The 18,244-nt window shown below is 41.8% G+C and overlaps 1 protein-coding gene across 2 annotated transcripts in view; it reads left to right on the top strand.

Annotated features, from left to right (window-relative positions):
• Positions 1–79: 79 nt before the first annotated feature.
• LOC131138558 (neural-cadherin-like) overlaps positions 80–18,244 on the top strand; it is a 148,022-nt gene continuing 129,857 nt past the window's right edge. For both annotated transcript variants that reach the window (XM_058087570.1, XM_058087571.1), the window contains exon 1: positions 80–1,241. In XM_058087570.1, coding sequence (XP_057943553.1) covers positions 251–1,241 — 991 coding nt within the window. In that variant the 5' untranslated portion in view covers positions 80–250. The remainder of the gene's footprint in view (positions 1,242–18,244) is intronic.

Raw genomic sequence — 18,244 nt, 5'->3', positions numbered from 1 at the left:
CCCCTTACCCCCCCCCCCCCCCCCCCCATCCCCATGTTGAAAACCGCATGCGAGACCAGCAAACAAGCCTGCAGCGCAGTGGTGCTTGTGGGAAGAGCGCAGCGCTCTGCGTGGGGCCAAAATACGACCCCCCCCCCGTAAGGATCCTGTGGAAGGATGCAGTCTCATCATGAGGGGATTTCTTCCTCCTCCATCTTCTAACCGCCTCTTGTATCGCCTGGAAGCGGCTTTTATGTAACTCGCCGCCGACATGATGTGGGCTGTTTCCACGCTCCTGTGTTGCATTTTGACGCCATCAACCGCACACCAAACACCGCAGAGACTCCCTTTCTTCCACGGACACGTCTTCGAGAACTCGCCGACGGCTTCCAAAGTGAACGGACTTAGCATTCCTGTGAGGCGCATTATTTACGCGCAAAGATGGTGCCCGGTACCGGGGTTGCACTTCAAAATCTACGGCAACGGAAGTCAGGATTTCCGCGCATTCGCGCATCACAAACGTGGGAATATATTGTTAAAAACTTCCAAGGTGCTAGACAGGGAATTCCGCACCGAGTACCGCCTGAGAGTCGCTTTATGTTGCGAGAATTGCGCGTCGGATGCTTTGGTTGTGGATGTCGCGTTTGTAAAAGTGGACGTTTTGGACACAAACGACAACGAGCCGACTTTTGCGCCACCGGAAGCAGTGCGTATAACTTTAGATGACACTACTGCTCTACGGAGCGTCGTTTGGAGGCTCAGAGCCGAGGACGCGGACAGCGGCATGAATTCGGACTTAACATACATTATTGCGCCTAAAACCGGCACTTTTTATGTGGTGCCAAAAACCGGTGAAGTTTTACTACTGGACTCCATTCTGGGGTTTCGATCCGAATTGGAATTCCGTGTTTTTGCCACGGATCACGGATGGCCTCCATTAACAAGCGAAGGCGTAACGGTCACTGTTTCTCCACGGAAGTGGTTGGAGAAACCCAGACCGGAAAGGTTCAAACGCTCACCCGCGGAGTCCCTGGATCCCGCAGTCTCCTTAAACGTATCCGAGGATGCAAGCGTCGGCTCCGTCATCACTAGCCTCCATCCCAGCAGGTTCAGGTCTGCCATCTTTGAGGTCATTTACCCGGAGAGGCAGAGTTCCCCGGTCACGGTGGGGCGCGACAGTGGGGACGTCACCATCACCAGGAGGCTGGACAGGGAGTCTGAACCTTTCGTGGAGCTCACTGTGAAGATTCAGGATAAACGGGGTATGTTTTTATTGTTTTTTTTGGTTTTGGTTATTAGCATTGTGGATTTGCGGATGTCCTGTTTAAGTCGACACCGTGCGTATTATTACGCTATGGTGGCGTCTGGAGCTCCATCCATAAAAGAAAATGGATATGTCCGCCATATTTACATTATCTGGCATGCTAATAAATATTTCTAGAATCCTAAAAATGCTCTGTTTTGATTGACAGTGTATCGATTTCGCAATATTTTGGTTAGGAATCGCTAACACAATTTGGATTACTTTGGACTTGATTATATAGTCACAAAGTTGACATCAGTGACTTGACTCTGACTTTATTTTGTTGACTTGGAAATATTTGGGACTTTTGAGTGTGTCGGCTAAAACGTGTCCCTATTCCAAACATTCCAAACAAAAAAAAATAAAAAAAAGGGGGATTTATAACAGAAAATACAGAAATAACAGAAATACCTAATCGTTTTCCTTTTGTGACAGGGCTGAAATGCAGTGGAAATGTTTTAGGGGATTACATTCATTCATTGCCATGCGTCTTATTACTTTTCATAACATTCTGGAGTGAATGAGGTAAAGATTTTATGGAAATTTGTGGATATTTGTGTCATTCTCAAAACTTTTATTTTATTTTATTTTATTAAAAACAAAAAAAAAAATTAAAAAACTTCGCTTTGGTTCCAATTTTCTACAAGAAAAGCTCTGATAAAACATTCCACTGTTCTCAAATATCTTACTTTTTATTTTTCTACACAAAATAAGAAGAAAAATAAATAAATCAAGAATAAAGAAAATCAATCAATCAGAAATAAATAAATATAATAATAATAATAATAATAAAACGGCAAATAATAAAAACTTAAGAAACCACATATAGTTGGTGGGTAGACAAATTATTTTTTTCACATTAAAATGAACAAAGCATTATTAGAGCCCTGTAGACATGACAAAACACGACTATAGTCACATTTATACTTTTTTTTATATACAACATATTGCGCAACTGCACGGTCTTGAGACACATGCTAACTCGCAAACTAGCACTCTAGCGACCTAAACGGTAGCCTTCAAGTTATTTCCTTTCAACATAAATCGCCAAAAACGTACCACTTCCACACGGATAGGGAGGATAACTATTAACAGTTATTTAACCTTTAACATGAACATTAATTAAAACGTAATAATTTTTTCTGGGTACATGATACCATACAGCATCCGTATCAAACTTGCGCGGGCCTTTCATATCAAGGCGGGGGCCTCAAACGAGTGTCCTGCGGGCCTCATTTGGCCCGCGGGCCGCGTGTTTGAGACCCCTGCTCAATATCGACTTTTCGATGCATTTATGCAGATTTTTTTTTAAATTCGAGAAACATGGTTTTGAGCTCAAAGAGGTTAGAAAATAAAAACACTAATAATTAAAATACCACTTTATGATATAATTACACTACTGTTATTAAAATGTATTTTCTAAGGCATTGTTGTCTATAAATAGAATAGATCACTAATGTAAACACTAACTTAAAGAACGTATACACCCAGTGCATGATGGGAATAACACCAGTATAGTATTAGTAGCCAGGCTGTGAATAACAGTAATTATAGTGTCAGGAATGTCATCTGCAATCATGGCACGTGCTAAAATGAAAGTGACAGAATCACGATATCGGAATGTGTGGACAGAATGGGAAAAGGAAAACAGCAATAATTCCCTTTCTCTTTTTGAGTCCTAAGTTCTTATATATATGGGAATATTTGTAAAGTCGGCACGCAGCAAGCGTTACTTGACTTGAATATTCCTCAAGCTGATGGCGGAGTTGTCTGTTTGGCATTCAGTGTGTGACTTTCCCTGTGAACTAGCAGAAGACAATGCAACGCATATGGAGCCTTATTAGAACGAGGTGACCAAATACTCGTTTGGTCTATGGAGACCTGGAAACGACACGGTGACCTTGTGTTCCCGGGTCTTAAGCCCCAGAATGAGACATGAGTATAGTTCAAAATGTGCACCTTTGAGGTCCAGAAATTGAGTCCTAAGTGGACAAGAAAGAAGATACGCAAAGTAGCTAATTCATGGGTGAGATTGGGAATGTGGTAAAATACAAACGAGGTAAGGTAATGAGGACTGCATCTGTGTGCAAGGATTTGGGGGGGGAGGCAGAAAGAGAAAGGGTCCGTCCTTTCAGACAAGCATCAGGATTCCGTCTGGAAAAGCTGGACTAAGCATAAAGGACATGGCAGGCCTTTGATCAGGAACGGAGACTTACGGAGGTGGGGGAGATCAAATGGAGGAAGGTATTTGAGTGTCTCTGAGGCGAGAGCGGCTTATTTCTGCTATGCATCTAAGACAACATATTGCCATAAATCTCACATTTTTTCCCAATCCCCATCCCGGGAAAAAAAAAATCATTGTAAAATGGAATGTGCAATGGAACATCAACATGCAACTAGAAAATTCCCGCGGAAATTTTGATGGGCTTGCCACCTGTGCTGTGAAACTCGGGCCCGGTGCGCCAACGGCTACCGTGCTAGCACCTAGCAAGACAGCCTCAAGTACCGAAAAGGTTGATGCAGTCCCATAGTGTCCCCACATCATGCCATGTGTCTATTTGCCTTTAGAAATGAGTAAATTAGCTAAAATGCTAACATGCTAACAGTCATCATGCTAGCACCTAGCAAGAGGGCCTCAAGTCTAGAAAGTGCCAAGGTTGTCCTATAACCTCCCTACATCATGCCATGTGTGTATTTGCCTTTAGAAATGAGTCAATTAGCTAAAATGCTAACATGCTAACAGTCATCATGCTAGCACCTAGCAAGAGGGCCTCAAGTTTAGAAAGTGCCAAGGTTGTCCTATAACCTTCCTACATCATGCCATGTGTCTATTTGCCTTTAGAAATGAGTCAATTAGCTAAAATGCTAACATGCTAACAGTCATCATGCTAGCACCTAGCAAGAGGGCCTCAAGTTTAGAAAGTGCCAAGGTTGTCCTATAACCTTCCTACATCATGCCATGTGTGTATTTGCCTTTAGACGTGAGTAAATCAGCTAAAATGCTAACATGCTAACAGTCATCATGCTAGCACCTAGCAAGAGGCCCTCAAGTTTAGAAAGTGCCAAGGTTGTCTTATAACCTTCCTACATCATGCCATGTGTGTATTTGCCTTTAGACGTGAGTAAATCAGCTAAAATGCTAACATGCTAACAGTCATCATGCTAGCACCTAGCAAGAGGCCCTCAAGTTTAGAAAGTGCCAAGGTTGTCTTATAACCTTCCTACATCGTGCCATGTGTCTATTTGCCGTTAGAAATGAGTAAATTAGCTCAAATGCTAACATGCTAACAGTCATCATGCTAGCACCTAGCAAGAGGGCCTCAAGTTTAGAAAGTGCCAAGGTTGTCCTATAACCTTCCTACATCATGCCATGTGTGTATTTGCCTTTAGAAATGAGTAAATTAGCTAACATGCTAACAGTCATCATGCGAGCACCTAGCAAGAGGGCCTCAAGTTTAGAAAGTGCCAAGGTTGTCCTGTAACCTTCCTACATCATGCCATGTGTCTATTTGCCTTTAGAAAAGAGTAAATTAGCTAAAATGCTAACATGCTAACAGTCATCATGCTAGCACCTAGCAAGAGGGCCTCAAGTTTAGAAAGTGCCAAGGTTGTCCTATAACCTTCCTACATCATGCCATGTGTGTATTTGCCTTTAGACGTGAGTAAATCAGCTAAAATGCTAACATGCTAACAGTCATCATGCTAGCACCTAGCAAGAGGGCCTCAAGTTTAGAAAGTGCCAAGGTTGTTCTGTAACCTTCCTACATCATGCCATGTGTCTATTTGCCTTTAGAAATGAGTCAATTAGCTAAAATGCTAACATGCTAACAGTCATCATGCTAGCACCTAGCAAGAGGGCCTCAAGTTTAGAAAGTGCCAAGGTTGTCCTGTAACCTTCCTACATCATGCCATGTGTGTATTTGCCTTTAGACGTGAGTAAATCAGCTAAAATGCTAACATGCTAACAGTCATCATGCTAGCACCTAGCAAGAGGGCCTCAAGTTTAGAAAGTGCCAAGGTTGTCCTATAACCTTCCTACATCATGCCATGTGTCTATTTGCCTTTAGAAATGAGTCAATTAGCTAAAATGCTAACATGCTAACAGTCATCATGCTAGCACCTAGCAAGAGGCCCTCAAGTTTAGAAAGTGCCAAGGTTGTCCTATAACCTTCCTACATCATGCCATGTGTGTATTTGCCTTTAGACGTGAGTAAATCAGCTAAAATGCTAACATGCTAACAGTCATCATGCTAGCACCTAGCAAGAGGGCCTCAAGTTTAGAGAGTCCCAAGGTTGTCCAATAACCTTCCTACATCATGCCATGTGTGTATTTGCCTTTAGACGTGAGTAAATCAGCTAAAATGCTAACATGCTAACAGTCATCATGCTAGCACCTAGCAAGAGGGCTTCAAGTTTAGAAAGTGTCAAGGTTGTCCTATAACCTTCCTACATCGTGCCATGTGTCTATTTGCCTTTAGAAATGAGTCAATTAGCTAAAATGCTAACATGCTAACAGTCATCATGCGAGCACCTAGCAAGAGTGCCTCAAGTTTAGAAAGTGCCAAGGTTGTCCTATAACCTTCCTACATCATGCCATGTGTGTATTTGCCTTTAGACATGAGTCAATTAGCTAAAATGCTAACATGCTAACAGTCATCATGCTAGCACCTAGCAAGAGTGCCTCAAGTTTAGAAAGTGCCAAGGTTGTCCTATAACCTTCCTACATCATGCCATGTGTGTATTTGCCTTTAGAAATGAGTAAATTAGCTCAAATGCTAACATGCTAACAGTCATCATGCAAGCACCTAGCAAGAGGGCCTCAAGTTTAGAAAGTGCCAAGGTTGTCCTATAACCTTCCTACATTATGCCATGTGTCTATTTGCCTTTAGACGTGAGTAAATCAGCTAAAATGCTAACATGCTAACAGTCATCATGCTAGCACCTAGCAAGAGGGCCTCAAGTTTAGAAAGTGCCAAGGTTGTCCTGTAACCTTCCTACATCATGCCATGTGTCTATTTGCTTTTAGAAATGAGTAAATTAGCTAAAATGCTAACAGTCATCATGCTAGCACCTAGCAAGAGGGCCTCAAGTTTAGAAAGTGCCAAGGTTGTCCTATAACCTTCCTACATCGTGCCATGTGTCTATTTGCCTTTAGAAATGAGTAAATTAGCTAAAATGCAAACATGCTAACAGTCATCATGCGAGCACCTAGCAAGAGGGCCTCAAGTTTAGAAAGTGCCAAGGTTGTCCTATAACCTTCCTACATCATGCCATGTGTGTATTTGCCTTTAGACGTGAGTAAATCAGCTAAAATGCTAACATGCTAACAGTCATTATGCTAGCACCTAGCAAGAGGGCCTCAAGTTTAGAAAGTGCCAAGGTTGTCCTGTAACCTTCCTACATCATGCCATGTGTCTATTTGCCTTTAGAAAAGAGTAAATTAGCTAAAATGCTAACATGCCAACAGTCATCATGCTAGCACCTAGCAAGAGGGCCTCAAGTTTAGAAAGTGCCAAGGTTGTCCTATAACCTTCCTACATCATGCATGTGTGTATTTGCCTTTAGACATGAGTAAATTAGCTTATATGCTAACATGCTAGCAATTAGCATGTTAGCACCTAGCAAGAGGGCCTCAAGTTTAGAAAGTGCCAAGGTTGTCCTATAACCTTCCTACATCATGCCATGTGTGTATTTGCCTTTAGACGTGAGTTATCAGCTAAAATGCTAACATGCTAACAGTCATCATGCTAGCACCTAGCAAGAGGGCCTCAAGTTTAGAAAGTGCCAAGGTTGTCCTATAACCTTCCTACATCATGCCATGTGTGTATTTGCCTTTAGACGTGAGTTATCAGCTAAAATGCTAACATGCTAACAGTCATCATGCTAGCACCTAGCAAGAGGGCTTCAAGTTTAGAAAGTGTCAAGGTTGTCCTATAACCTTCCTACATCGTGCCATGTGTCTATTTGCCTTTAGAAATGAGTCAATTAGCTAAAATGCTAACATGCTAACAGTCATCATGCGAGCACCTAGCAAGAGGGCCTCAAGTTTAGAAAGTGCCAAGGTTGTCCTATAACCTTCCTACATTATGCCATGTGTCTATTTGCCTTTAGACGTGAGTAAATCAGCTAAAATGCTAACATGCTAACAGTCATCATGCTAGCACCTAGCAAGAGGGCCTCAAGTTTAGAAAGTGCCAAGGTTGTCCTATAACCTTCCTACATCATGCCATGTGTGTATTTGCCTTTAGAAATGAGTAAATTAGCTAAAATGCTAACATGCTAACAGTCATCGTGCTAGCACCTAGCAAGATGGCCTCAAGTTTAGAAAGTGCCAAGGTTGTCCTATAACCTTCCTACATCATGCCATGTGTGTATTTGCCTTTAGAAATGAGTAAATTAGCTAAAATGCTAACATGCTAACAGTCATCGTGCTAGCACCTAGCAAGATGGCCTCAAGTTTAGAAAGTGCCAAGGTTGTCCTGTAACCTTCCTACATCATGCCATGTGTCTATTTGCCTTTAGAAATGAGTCAATTAGCTAAAATGCTAACATGCTAACAGTCATCGTGCTAGCACCTAGCAAGAGGGCCTCAAGTTTAGAAAGTGCCAAGGTTGTCCTGTAACCTTCCTACATCATGCCATGTGTGTATTTGCCTTTAGACATGAGTAAATTAGCTTAAATGCTAACATGCTAGCAATTAGCATTTAGCCACAGGGAGAGTTGAGAAGTTTATCTCAAAAATGAGCTGCTTTTCAGCAGTCTATGGGCTTGCATTACTGAGCAAGCCCATAATAATAGCTAAACATCACAAGGAATAACAATATGGGCTTGCTCAGTAATGCAAGCCCATATATAGACTGCTGCTAAAATGTCGCACCACGCAAAAGAAACCTTGCACACGGGTTCCACCTTTCCACTACTAATTTGAGCAGTTGTCAGACTGTGGCGGTGCTATTTCAAATCCCTCAGCCTAGAGAGTGAATGAGAGGAGGATTAGCCGGGTAATGCCAGTAGATGAGAGCGGGCGGGCCGCAGCGGTTTTTGCCACTCTGCAAGGATTAGCTTCCAAAAACTACTTCACAGTCACCAACTATGTCAATCAAGGACATCGTTCAGAGAGTCCACATAAAGACTCTTCGACATCACAAAACATCTCCAAGCAACTGGTTGACTTCATTGGAAAGGGCTGCGGTGCCTTTTTATATACACTTTTAAAATACGCAAACAAATGTGGCCCGCAGGACACTAGTTTGATGCCGCCGCCTTGATATGAAAGTTTAATGTTAGTGCGGCCCGCGCAAGTTTGATATGTTTGCTGTATGGTATCATGTACCCAGAAAAAATTATTACGTTTGATTAATGTTCATGTTAAAGGTTAAATAACTGTTAATAGTTATCCTCCCTATCCGTGTGGAAGTGGTAAGTTTTTGGCTATTTGAGTTGAAAGGAAATAACTTGAAGGCTACCGTTTAGGTCGCTAGCGCTCTAGTTTGCGAGTTAGCATGTGTCTCGAGACCCTTCAATTGGTTTTGCTGAGCGTTCAAACCGGCGTCCATCACATGGCGTACTTGATGGCTATCGATTGGTAGCAATACATTTAGAGCCTCACTGGCCGTGATACTGGGGTATTTGGTGTTCGGTGTGCTGTGGGAATCGAGTATTCTCAGTGACACGGTTTCTGTTGTCTGAATTTATGTTTTCTCTGAGGTAATTCCCTCTGTCTTTCTAACTTTTGCAGCATTTCTTATACTGCTGGTGTTTCAAGTGCATTTCTTGTTCGGTGTGCTGTGGGAATCGAGTATTCTCAGTGACACGGCATGTTTCTGTTGTCTGAATTAATGTTTTCTCCGAGGTAATTCCTACTGTCTTTCTAACTTTTGCAGCATTTCTTATACTGCTGGTGTTTCAAGTGTATTTCTTGTTCGGTGTGCTGTGGGAATCGAGTATTCTCAGTGACATGGCATGTTTCTGTTGTCTGAATTTATGTTTTCTCCGAGGTAATTCCGACTGTCTTTCTAACTTTTGCAGCATTTCTTATACTGCTGGTGTTTCAAGTGTATTTCTTGTTCGGTGTGCTGTGGGAATCGAGTATTCTCAGTGACACGGCATGTTTCTGTTGTCTGAATTTATGTTTTCTCCGAGGTAATTCCTACTGTCTTTCTAACTTTTGCAGCATTTCTTATACTGCGGGTGTTTCAAGTGTATTTCTTGTTCGGTGTGCTGTGGGAATCGAGTATTCTCAGTGACACGGCATGTTTCTGTTGTCTGAATTTGTGTTTTCTCCGAGGTAATTCCTACTGTCTTTCTAACTTTTGCAGCATTTCTTATACTGCGGGTGTTTCAAGTGTATTTCTTGTTCGGTGTGCTGTGGGAATCGAGTAGTCTCAGTGACACGGCATGTTTCTGTTGTCTGAATTTATGTTTTCTCCGAGGTAATTCCTACTGTCTTTCTAACTTTTGCAGCATTTCTTATACTGCTGGTGTTTCAAGTGTATTTCTTGTTCGGTGTGTTGTGGGAATCGAGTATTCTCAGTGACACGGCATGTTTCTGTTGTCTGAATTAATGTTTTCTTCGAGGTAATTCCTACTGTCTGTCTAACTTTTGCAGCATTTCTTATACTGCTGGTGTTTCAAGTGTATTTCTTGTTCGGTGTGCTGTGGGAATCGAGTAGTCTCAGTGACACGGCATGTTTCTGTTGTCTGAATTTATGTTTTCTCCGAGGTAATTCCTACTGTCTTTCTAACTTTTGCAGCATTTCTTATACTGCCGGTGTTTCAAGTGTATTTCTTGTTCGGTGTGCTTTGGGAATCGAGTATTCTCAGTGTTTCTGTTGTCTGAATTAATGTTTTCTTCGAGGTAATTCCTACTGTCTTTCTAACTTTTGCAGCATTTCTTATACTGCTGGTGTTTCAAGTGTATTTCTTGTTCAGTGTGCTGTGGGAATTGAGTATTCTCAGTGACACGGCATGTTTCTGTTGTCTGAATTTATGTTTTCTCCGACTGTCTTTCTAACTTTTGCAGCATTTCTTATACTGCTGGTGTTTCAAGTGTATTTCTTTTGCAATGTAGCAAAGTACACAACATCATTTTCATTTATCATTTAATGAATTCCTTTGTTTATTGTCACAAGATTGTGTTTATTTTTTTTTTGTCACGTTTTAGTGACATATCCTTATTCTTTTTTTGCTTTTTTTTTAAATTTCTCTCCACAAATTGGGTCTCGGGTTCTGTTTTGCCACAATGAAACGCACACGGTGTTTGTCCAATTACGCTTTGTCAAGAGTCTGTTACGTCCCGAGTCAATTAGTTTTTCTAACCGCTTGACTGCACCGAGGATTATTTGTAAATATTTGGACATGAAAGTCATTACTAATTTGGAGGATTCTCCAGAGGACTTCATGGATGCACTCGTGTACATAAGTTACAGATGCATCATGACCAGTAGAACTATGCATTGCATTGCTTTTTTAAACATGTTTATGTTGTAAACAGGGCGGCACGGTGGTCGAGTGGTTAGCGCGCAGACCTCACAGCTAGGAGATTTGGTTTTCTCCTGGTAGTCTCCGGATTTTCTCCCAGTTTTTTCCTGGTTTTCTCACGGTAGTCTCACGGTTTTCTCCTGGTTTCACCATGTTTTCTCCCGGTAGTCTCTCGATTTTCTCCCAGTTTTCTCCTGGTTTTCTCCCAGTTTTCTCCTGGTTTCACCATGTTTTCTCCCGGTAGTCTCTCGATTTTCACCCAGTTTTCTCCTGGTTTTCTCCCAGTTTTCTCCTGTTTTTCTCCCAGTTTTCTCCCGCTTTTCTCCGAGTTTTCTCTCGGTTTTTTTCCAGTTTTCTCCTGTTTTTATCCTGCTTTCCTCCTGTTTTTTTCCTGGTACTATGGCTGCTCACATTCCCAGCTTCTGGTTTTCTCTCGGTTTTCTCCTGGTTTTCTCCCGGTAGTCGCCCGGTTTTCTGCTGGTTTTGTCCCGGTTTTCTCCTGGTTTTGTTTTGGTTTTCTCCTTGTTTTCTCCCGGTAGTCTCTCGATTTTCTCCCGGTTTTCTCCTGGTTTTCTCCCGGTTTTCTCCTGGTTTTCTCCTGATTTTCTCCTGATTTTCTCCTAGTTTTCTCCCAGTTTTCTCCGGCTTTTCTCCTGGTTTTCTCTCGGTTTTCTCCCGGTTTTCTCCTTGTTTTCTCCCGGTAGTCTCCCGATTTTCTCCCAGTTTTTTCCTGGTTTTGTCTCGGTTTTCTCCTGGTAGTCTCCCGGTTTTCTCCTGGTTTTCTCCCGTTTTTCTCCCGGTTTTCTCCTGGTTTTCTCCCGGTAGTCTCTGCATTTTCTCCCAGTTTTTTCCTGGTTTTGTCCCGGTTTTCTCCTGGTTTTCTCCCGGTAGTCTCTCGATTTTCTGCCAGTTTTCTCCTGATTTTCTCACGGTTTTCTCCTGATTTTCTCCTGGTTTTTCTCCCAGTTTTTCTCCCGCTTTTCTCCTGGTTTTCTCTCGGTTTTCTCCTGGTTTTCTCCCGGTAGTCTCCCGGTTTTCTCCTGGCTTTCTCCCAGTAGTCTCCGAATTTTCTCCCAGTTTTCTCCTGGTTTTGTCTCGGTTTTCTCCTGGTTTTCTCCCGGTAGTCTCCGAATTTTCTCCTGGTTTTCTCCATGTTTTCTCCCGGTAGTCTCTCGATTTTCTGCCAGTTTTCTCCTGGTTTTCTTACAGTAAGCGGTAGAAAATGAATGAATGAATTCTGTTTTTTTCCGCTTACGTAGCGTCCAAAGTCCAGCAACCATCCAGCAAGACCACAATGATGGTTTCCTGAAACGGCCTGTGAGAAAAAAAACGTAAAAAGCAACGCAAGTAGGCCAAGTAGGCCACGGCCATGACTCACAGCATCCGCTTATAGTTTGGGAGGGAACGGGAGTCGGAGACCTCCTGCACCATTCCTCCTTTGTAGGACTTTGCAGCCCCACAGAGGATGTCACTTTAAATTTGCACGGCTGGAGCCTCTTTTCTTTTCCTTCTTCCACTTGACAATTCTTTTTCTTTTTTGCACCTGAGTAGAAATCTGTTTGGGAACGTGACGGCTCCGTGGCGATGTTGAAGCAAAGACGTGGACCTTCATGACCAATGACCTTCATGGTGTCTCCGTGGGCATTGGCGGTAGAACCACCCGTCTTTGGCGTTTGTCGTTCTTCTCTTAATGCGATCGTTTTTTTCGTTTTCTGATAGTTAGCATCATTCCTCATGCGCTCCGGATTTTCTCCCAGTTTTCACTTGGTTTTTTCACGGTTTTCTTCTGGTGTTGTCCCGGTTTTCTCCTGTTTTTATCCCGCTTTCCTCCTGGTTTTTTCCTGGTACTCTGGCTGCTCACATTCCCAGCTTCTGGTTTTCTCTCGGTTTTCTCCTGGTTTTGTCCCGGTTTTCTTCTGGTTTTCTCCCGGTAGTCTCCGGATTTTCTCCCAGTTTTCTCCTGGTTTTGTCTCGGTTTTCTCCTGGTTTTGTCCCGGTTTTCTCATGGTTTTCTCCCGGTAGTCTCTGGATTTTCTGCCAGTTTTTTCCTGGTTTTCTCCGGTTTTCTCCTTGTTTTCTCACGATAGTCTCACGGTTTTCTCCCAGTTTTCTCCCAGTTTTCTCACGGTTTTGTCCCGGTTTTCTCCATGTTTTGTCCCGGTAGTCTCTCGATTTTCTCCCAGTTTTCTCCTGATTTTGTCTTGTTTTTTTCCCGGTTTTCTCCTTGTTTTCTCCTGGTTTTTGCCTGGTTTTCTCCCGGTAGTCTCTGGATTTTCTCCCAGTTTTCTCCTGGTTTTCTCCGGTTTTCTCCTGGTTTTCTCATGGTAGTCTCACGGTTTTCTCCCAGTTTTCTCCCAGTTTTCTCTCAGTTTTCTCCTGGTTTTCTCCCGGTTTTGTCCCGGTTTTCTCATGGTAGTCTCACGGTTTTCTCCCAGTTTTCTCCCAGTTTTCTCCTGGTTTTCTCCCGGTTTTGTCCCGGTTTTCTCCATGTTTTCTCTCGGTAGTCTTTCAATTTTCTCCCGGTTTTCTCCTTGTTTTCTCTCGGTTTTCTCCCGGTTTTCTCCTGGTTTTGTCCCGGTTTTGTCTCGGTTTACTCCTGGTTTTCTCCCAGTTTTTCTCCTGGTTTTCTCCATGTTTTGTTTTCTCCCGGTAGTCACTCAATTTTCTCCCAGTTTTCTCCTGGTTTTCTACTGATTTTCTCCCGGTTTTCTCCTGGTTGTCTCCTGGTAGTCTCTCAATTTTCTCCCACTTTTCTCCTGATTTTCTCCCAGTTTTCTCCTTGTTTTCGCTCGGTTTTCTCCTGGTTTTCTCCTGGTAGTCTCCGTATTTTCTCCTGGTTTTGTCCCGGTTTTGTCCCGGTTTTGTCTCGGTTTTCTCCCGGGTTTCTCCTTGTTTTCTCCTGGTTGTGTCCTGGTAGTCTCTCAATTTTCTCCCACTTTTCTCCTGGTTTTCTCCCGGTTTTCTCCTGATTTTCTCCCGGTTTTCTCCTTGTTTTCTCCGGGCTTTCTCCTGGTTGTCTCCTGGTAGTCTATCAATTTTCTCCCACTTTTCTCCTGGTTTTCTCCCGGTTTTCTCCTGGTTGTGTCCTGGTAGTCTCTCAATTTTCTCCCACTTTTCTCCTGGTTTTCTCCCGGTTTTCTCCTGATTTTCTCCCGGTTTTCTCCTTGTTTTCTCCGGGCTTTCTCCTGGTTGTCTCCTGGTAGTCTATCAATTTTCTCCCACTTTTCTCCTGGTTTTCTCCCGGTTTTCTCCTGGTTTTCTCCCGGTTTGGTCCCGGTTTTTTCTCCTGGTTTTCTCCATGTTTTTTCCCAGTAGTCTCTCAATTTTCTTCCAGTTTTCTCCTGGTTGCGCTCTTAAATCCAATTTTCCTTCTTAGCGCCCCCCCCCCACCATATTTGCATTTTAGCCCCCGTGATGTGAAACGAAGAGAAAGGAAGACAAAGAAGAACTCAAAGCTGACTTGGTGTATTGAATTGAGTCAAGACGTCCTTGGGGACGTTTTTCTTTTGTAATTGTACGCATGGCAACGTGCGTTCAGGATGTTGCGTAACTTGCATTTTTGTTCCCGAGACGCTCATGTGTGATTAAAAAAAAAAAAAACGTGTTAACGGTGGTAACTAATTAATTGTTGCCGAGGTAACTCACCCATTGTATGTCATGTCCTCTCGTCTCGAATCATCCTCGAGGTGCGTTCACGGACACTTTATGTAGTGTAGTGTGGTGTATAATAAACAGTACCACAAAAAAAAACTATATGTGGATATTCTTATCCAGTTGTAAATATCTAATTTTTGATGCATGTAAAACGATAAAAACGTACATTTTAATATTTCTAGAGTTGAGTACTGAGTACTTCATAGATAAGAAGACAGCTGGACTCATGCACTGTTACATTTGTTCACTTCCTGCTTTCCATAATTTAATTTAATTTAATTTAATTTAATTTAATTTAATTTAATTTAATTTAATTTAATTTAATTTAATTTAATTTAATATAATTTAATTTAATTTAATTTAATTTAATTTAAATAAAAGTAATAAAAGTAATGGTAATGGTAATGGTTTTATTTCATTTGAACATGCATCAGATTACAATTGAATGCATCCCATAATCAGTTCCCAGTTCCACATGTCCAAAAGGAGTAGGAAGAAGCAAAGCTTATTAAATCCTACCCCTCCATCTGGTACTTTTACAATCAGTAACTGTTACATTTGTTCACTTCCTGCTTTCCATAAAATAATTTTTTTTGTTTTTATTTTTAATTTAATTTAATTCAAATAAAAAATTAAATAAAAAAAATAAATAAAAATGTAAATAAAAATGTAAATAAAAATTTAAAATAAAAGTAACAAAAGTAATGGTAATGGTTTTATTTCATTTGAACATGCATCAGATTACAATTGAGTGCATCCCATAATCAGTTCCCAGTTCCACATGTCCGAAAGGAGTAGGAAGAAGCAAAGCTTAATAAATCCTACCCCTCCATCTGGTACTTTTACAAGCAGTAACTGTTACATTTGTTCACTTCCTGCTTTCCATAATCTAATTTTTTTGTTTTTATTTTTAATTTAATTTAATTTAATTTAATTTTATTTAATTTAATTTAATTTTATTTTATTTTATTTTATTTTATTTTATTTTATTTTATTTCTGTGTACTTTATGGTCCAATTAGCAGGAATAACGATGTCACACTCACGTTGAAGACCACATCAGGCTGTAGGACGCCATGTTGTTTAATGACGGCTTTTGGAACATATATTATATATTATATATTATATATTATATATTATATATTATATATTATATATTATATATTATATATTATATATTATATATTATATATTATATATTATATATTATATATGATTGGCAACATGCTGACAAACAGAAACTGGCAGGCAACATGATCCACTTCAGTGCCCTCGGCAGTCAGGATTTGCACCCTCAGCCAAATTCAGTCATTTTTAGGACATCCAATATTGTGAATGATACATTCCATCATATATGATTTATTACGATACACTTATTATTTTTCATCATGGCAGGTGAGGCTGCCTTCCCCTGACGTTGTCATTGGTTGGGGGCCCTTGGCAAAAATTCACATACAAAGTTTGTCAACCCTCAGGGCCCCCCCCCTGCCCCCCCCCGACTGGGCTGGAGCCCCAAGCAGTTGCCTGCCTTGCCTGGTGGCACGTAGCGCCCCCGGGCAGGTTGGCCTCACAGTCTGGAGATTGAGGGTTTGAATCTTTGCATGGGCATCTCTCTCTGTGTGGAGTTTGGAAGTTCTACTGCTTTTCTCCGAGTTTTCTCCTGGTTTTTTCCCAGTTTTTTCCCGCTTTTCTCCAAGTTTTCACGCTTTTCTTCTGGTTTTCCCTTGGTATTCTCTTGGTTTTCTTTCGGTTTTCTCCTGGTTTTCTCCCGGTAGTCTCCTGGTTTTGTCCCAGTTTTCTCCTGGTTTTCTCCTGATAGTCTCCCGGTAGTCTCCCAGTTTTCTCATGGTTTTGTCCCGGTTTTCTCCTGGTTTTGTCCATGTTTTCTCCTGGTAGTCTCTCAATTTTCTCCCAGTTTTCTCCTGATTTTTTCCCAGTTTTCTCCCGCTTTTCTCCAGGTTTTCTCTTGGTTTTCTCTCGGTTTTCTTTCGGTTTTCTCCTGGTTTTCTCCCAGTAGTCTCCTGGTTTTGTCCCGGTTTTCTCCTGGTTTTCTCCTGATAGTCTCCGGATTTTCTCCCGGTTTTCTCATGGTTTCCTCCCGGTAGTCTTCCGGTAGTCTCCCAGTTTTCTCCTGGTTTTGTCCCAGTTTTCTCCTGGTTTTCTCCATGTTTTCTCCTGGTAGTCTCTCAATTTTCTCCCAGTTTTCTCCTGGTTTTCTCTCGGTTTTCTCCTGATTTTCTCCTGGTTTTCTCACAGTATTCTCCTTGTTTTCTCCCGGTTTTCTCCTAGTTGTCTCCTGGTAGTCTCCTTGTTTTCTCCCAGTTTTCTCCTGGTTTTCTCCCGGTTTAGTCCTGTTTTTCTCCTGGTTTTCTCCCGGTAGTCTCTCAATTTTCTCCCAGTTTTCTCCTGATTTTGTCTTGGTTTTCTCCTGGTTTTCTCCTAGTTGTCTCCTGGTAGTCTCCGGATTTTCTCCCAGTTTTCTCCTGGTTTTCTCTTGCTAGTCTCCCGGTTTTCTCCTGGTTTTGTCCCGGTTTTGTCCCGGTTTTCTCCTGGTTTTCTCCATGTTTTCTCCCGGTAGTCTCTCAATTTTCTCCCAGTTTTCTCCTGGTTTTCTCCCAGTTTTCTCCTGGTTTTCTCCTGGTTTTGTCCCGGTTTTCTCCTGGTTTTCTCCATGTTTTCTCCCGGTAGTCTCTCAATTTTCTCCCAGTTTTCTCCTGGTTTTCTCCCAGTTTTCTCCTGGTTTTCTCCGGTTTTCTCCTGGTTTTGTCCCGGTTTTCTCCTGGTTTTCTCCATGTTTTCTCCCGGTAGTCTCTCAATTTTCTCCCAGTTTTCTCCCGATTTTCTCCTGATTTTCTCCTGGTTTTCTCCCAGTTTTCTCCTGGTTTTCTCCGGTTTTCTCCTGGTTTTGTCCCGGTTTTGTTGTTGTCATGTAAAACCACAAATTTTAATATCCTTTATTGGGATTTGATGCCAAAGATCGACACAAACTAACACACGGCTGTGATGGAGGAGGAATATTAATAAAAAACTGAAATATGCGGCATGGAAGATTATTCCATACTTTACAGAACAGAAGTCTTTGGGGTCTCTACCTGCTTGGCGCATCCTGAGACTGACATTTCCATTTTATTCTTAGCAAAGCAGCCGAAGCTCAGTCAGATAAGATGATGAACAGCAGATATTGTCACAGAGTCTCGATTGGATTTAGGTCTGGGCTTTGACTGGGTCGTTGTAATGCATGGATATGTTTTTGTTTTACTCTGTTTATTTACAACATATTGCGCAACTGCGGGGTCTCGAGACACATGCTAACTCGCAAACTAGAGAGCTAGCGACCTAAACGGTAGCCTTCAAGTTATTTCCTTTCAACTTAAATAGCCAAAAAATTACCACTTCCACACGGATAGGGAGGATAACTATTTTTTTTTCTGGGATATGGAAGTTTAAACATTAAACTTTCATATCAAGGCGGGGGGCCTCAAACTAGTGTCCTGCGGGCCGCATTTGGCCCACGGGCCGCGTTTTTGAGACCCCTGTTTTACCACTTTATTGCTGTAATTGTGACCTCATTGTACTCTTTATTGGAATCTTTCAAGTCTACAAAGAAAGTTTATTTATTTATTTTTTTAATTACCACTTCCACACGGATAGGGAGGATAACTATTAACAGTTATTTAACCTTTAACATGAACATTAATCAAACGTAATAATTTTTTCCTGGGTACATGATACCATACAGCATCCATATCAAACTTTTAACATTAAACTTTCATATCAAGGCGGGGGGCCTCAAACTAGTGTCCTGCGGGCCACATTTGGCCCGCGGGCC

The sequence above is a fragment of the Doryrhamphus excisus genome, chromosome 11 (genome assembly GCF_030265055.1).
Source record: "Doryrhamphus excisus isolate RoL2022-K1 chromosome 11, RoL_Dexc_1.0, whole genome shotgun sequence".
NCBI lineage: Eukaryota > Metazoa > Chordata > Actinopteri > Syngnathiformes > Syngnathidae > Doryrhamphus > Doryrhamphus excisus.
Note: the sequence above shows the minus strand (reverse complement) of the source record. Positions and strands in the feature narration are given on the sequence as shown.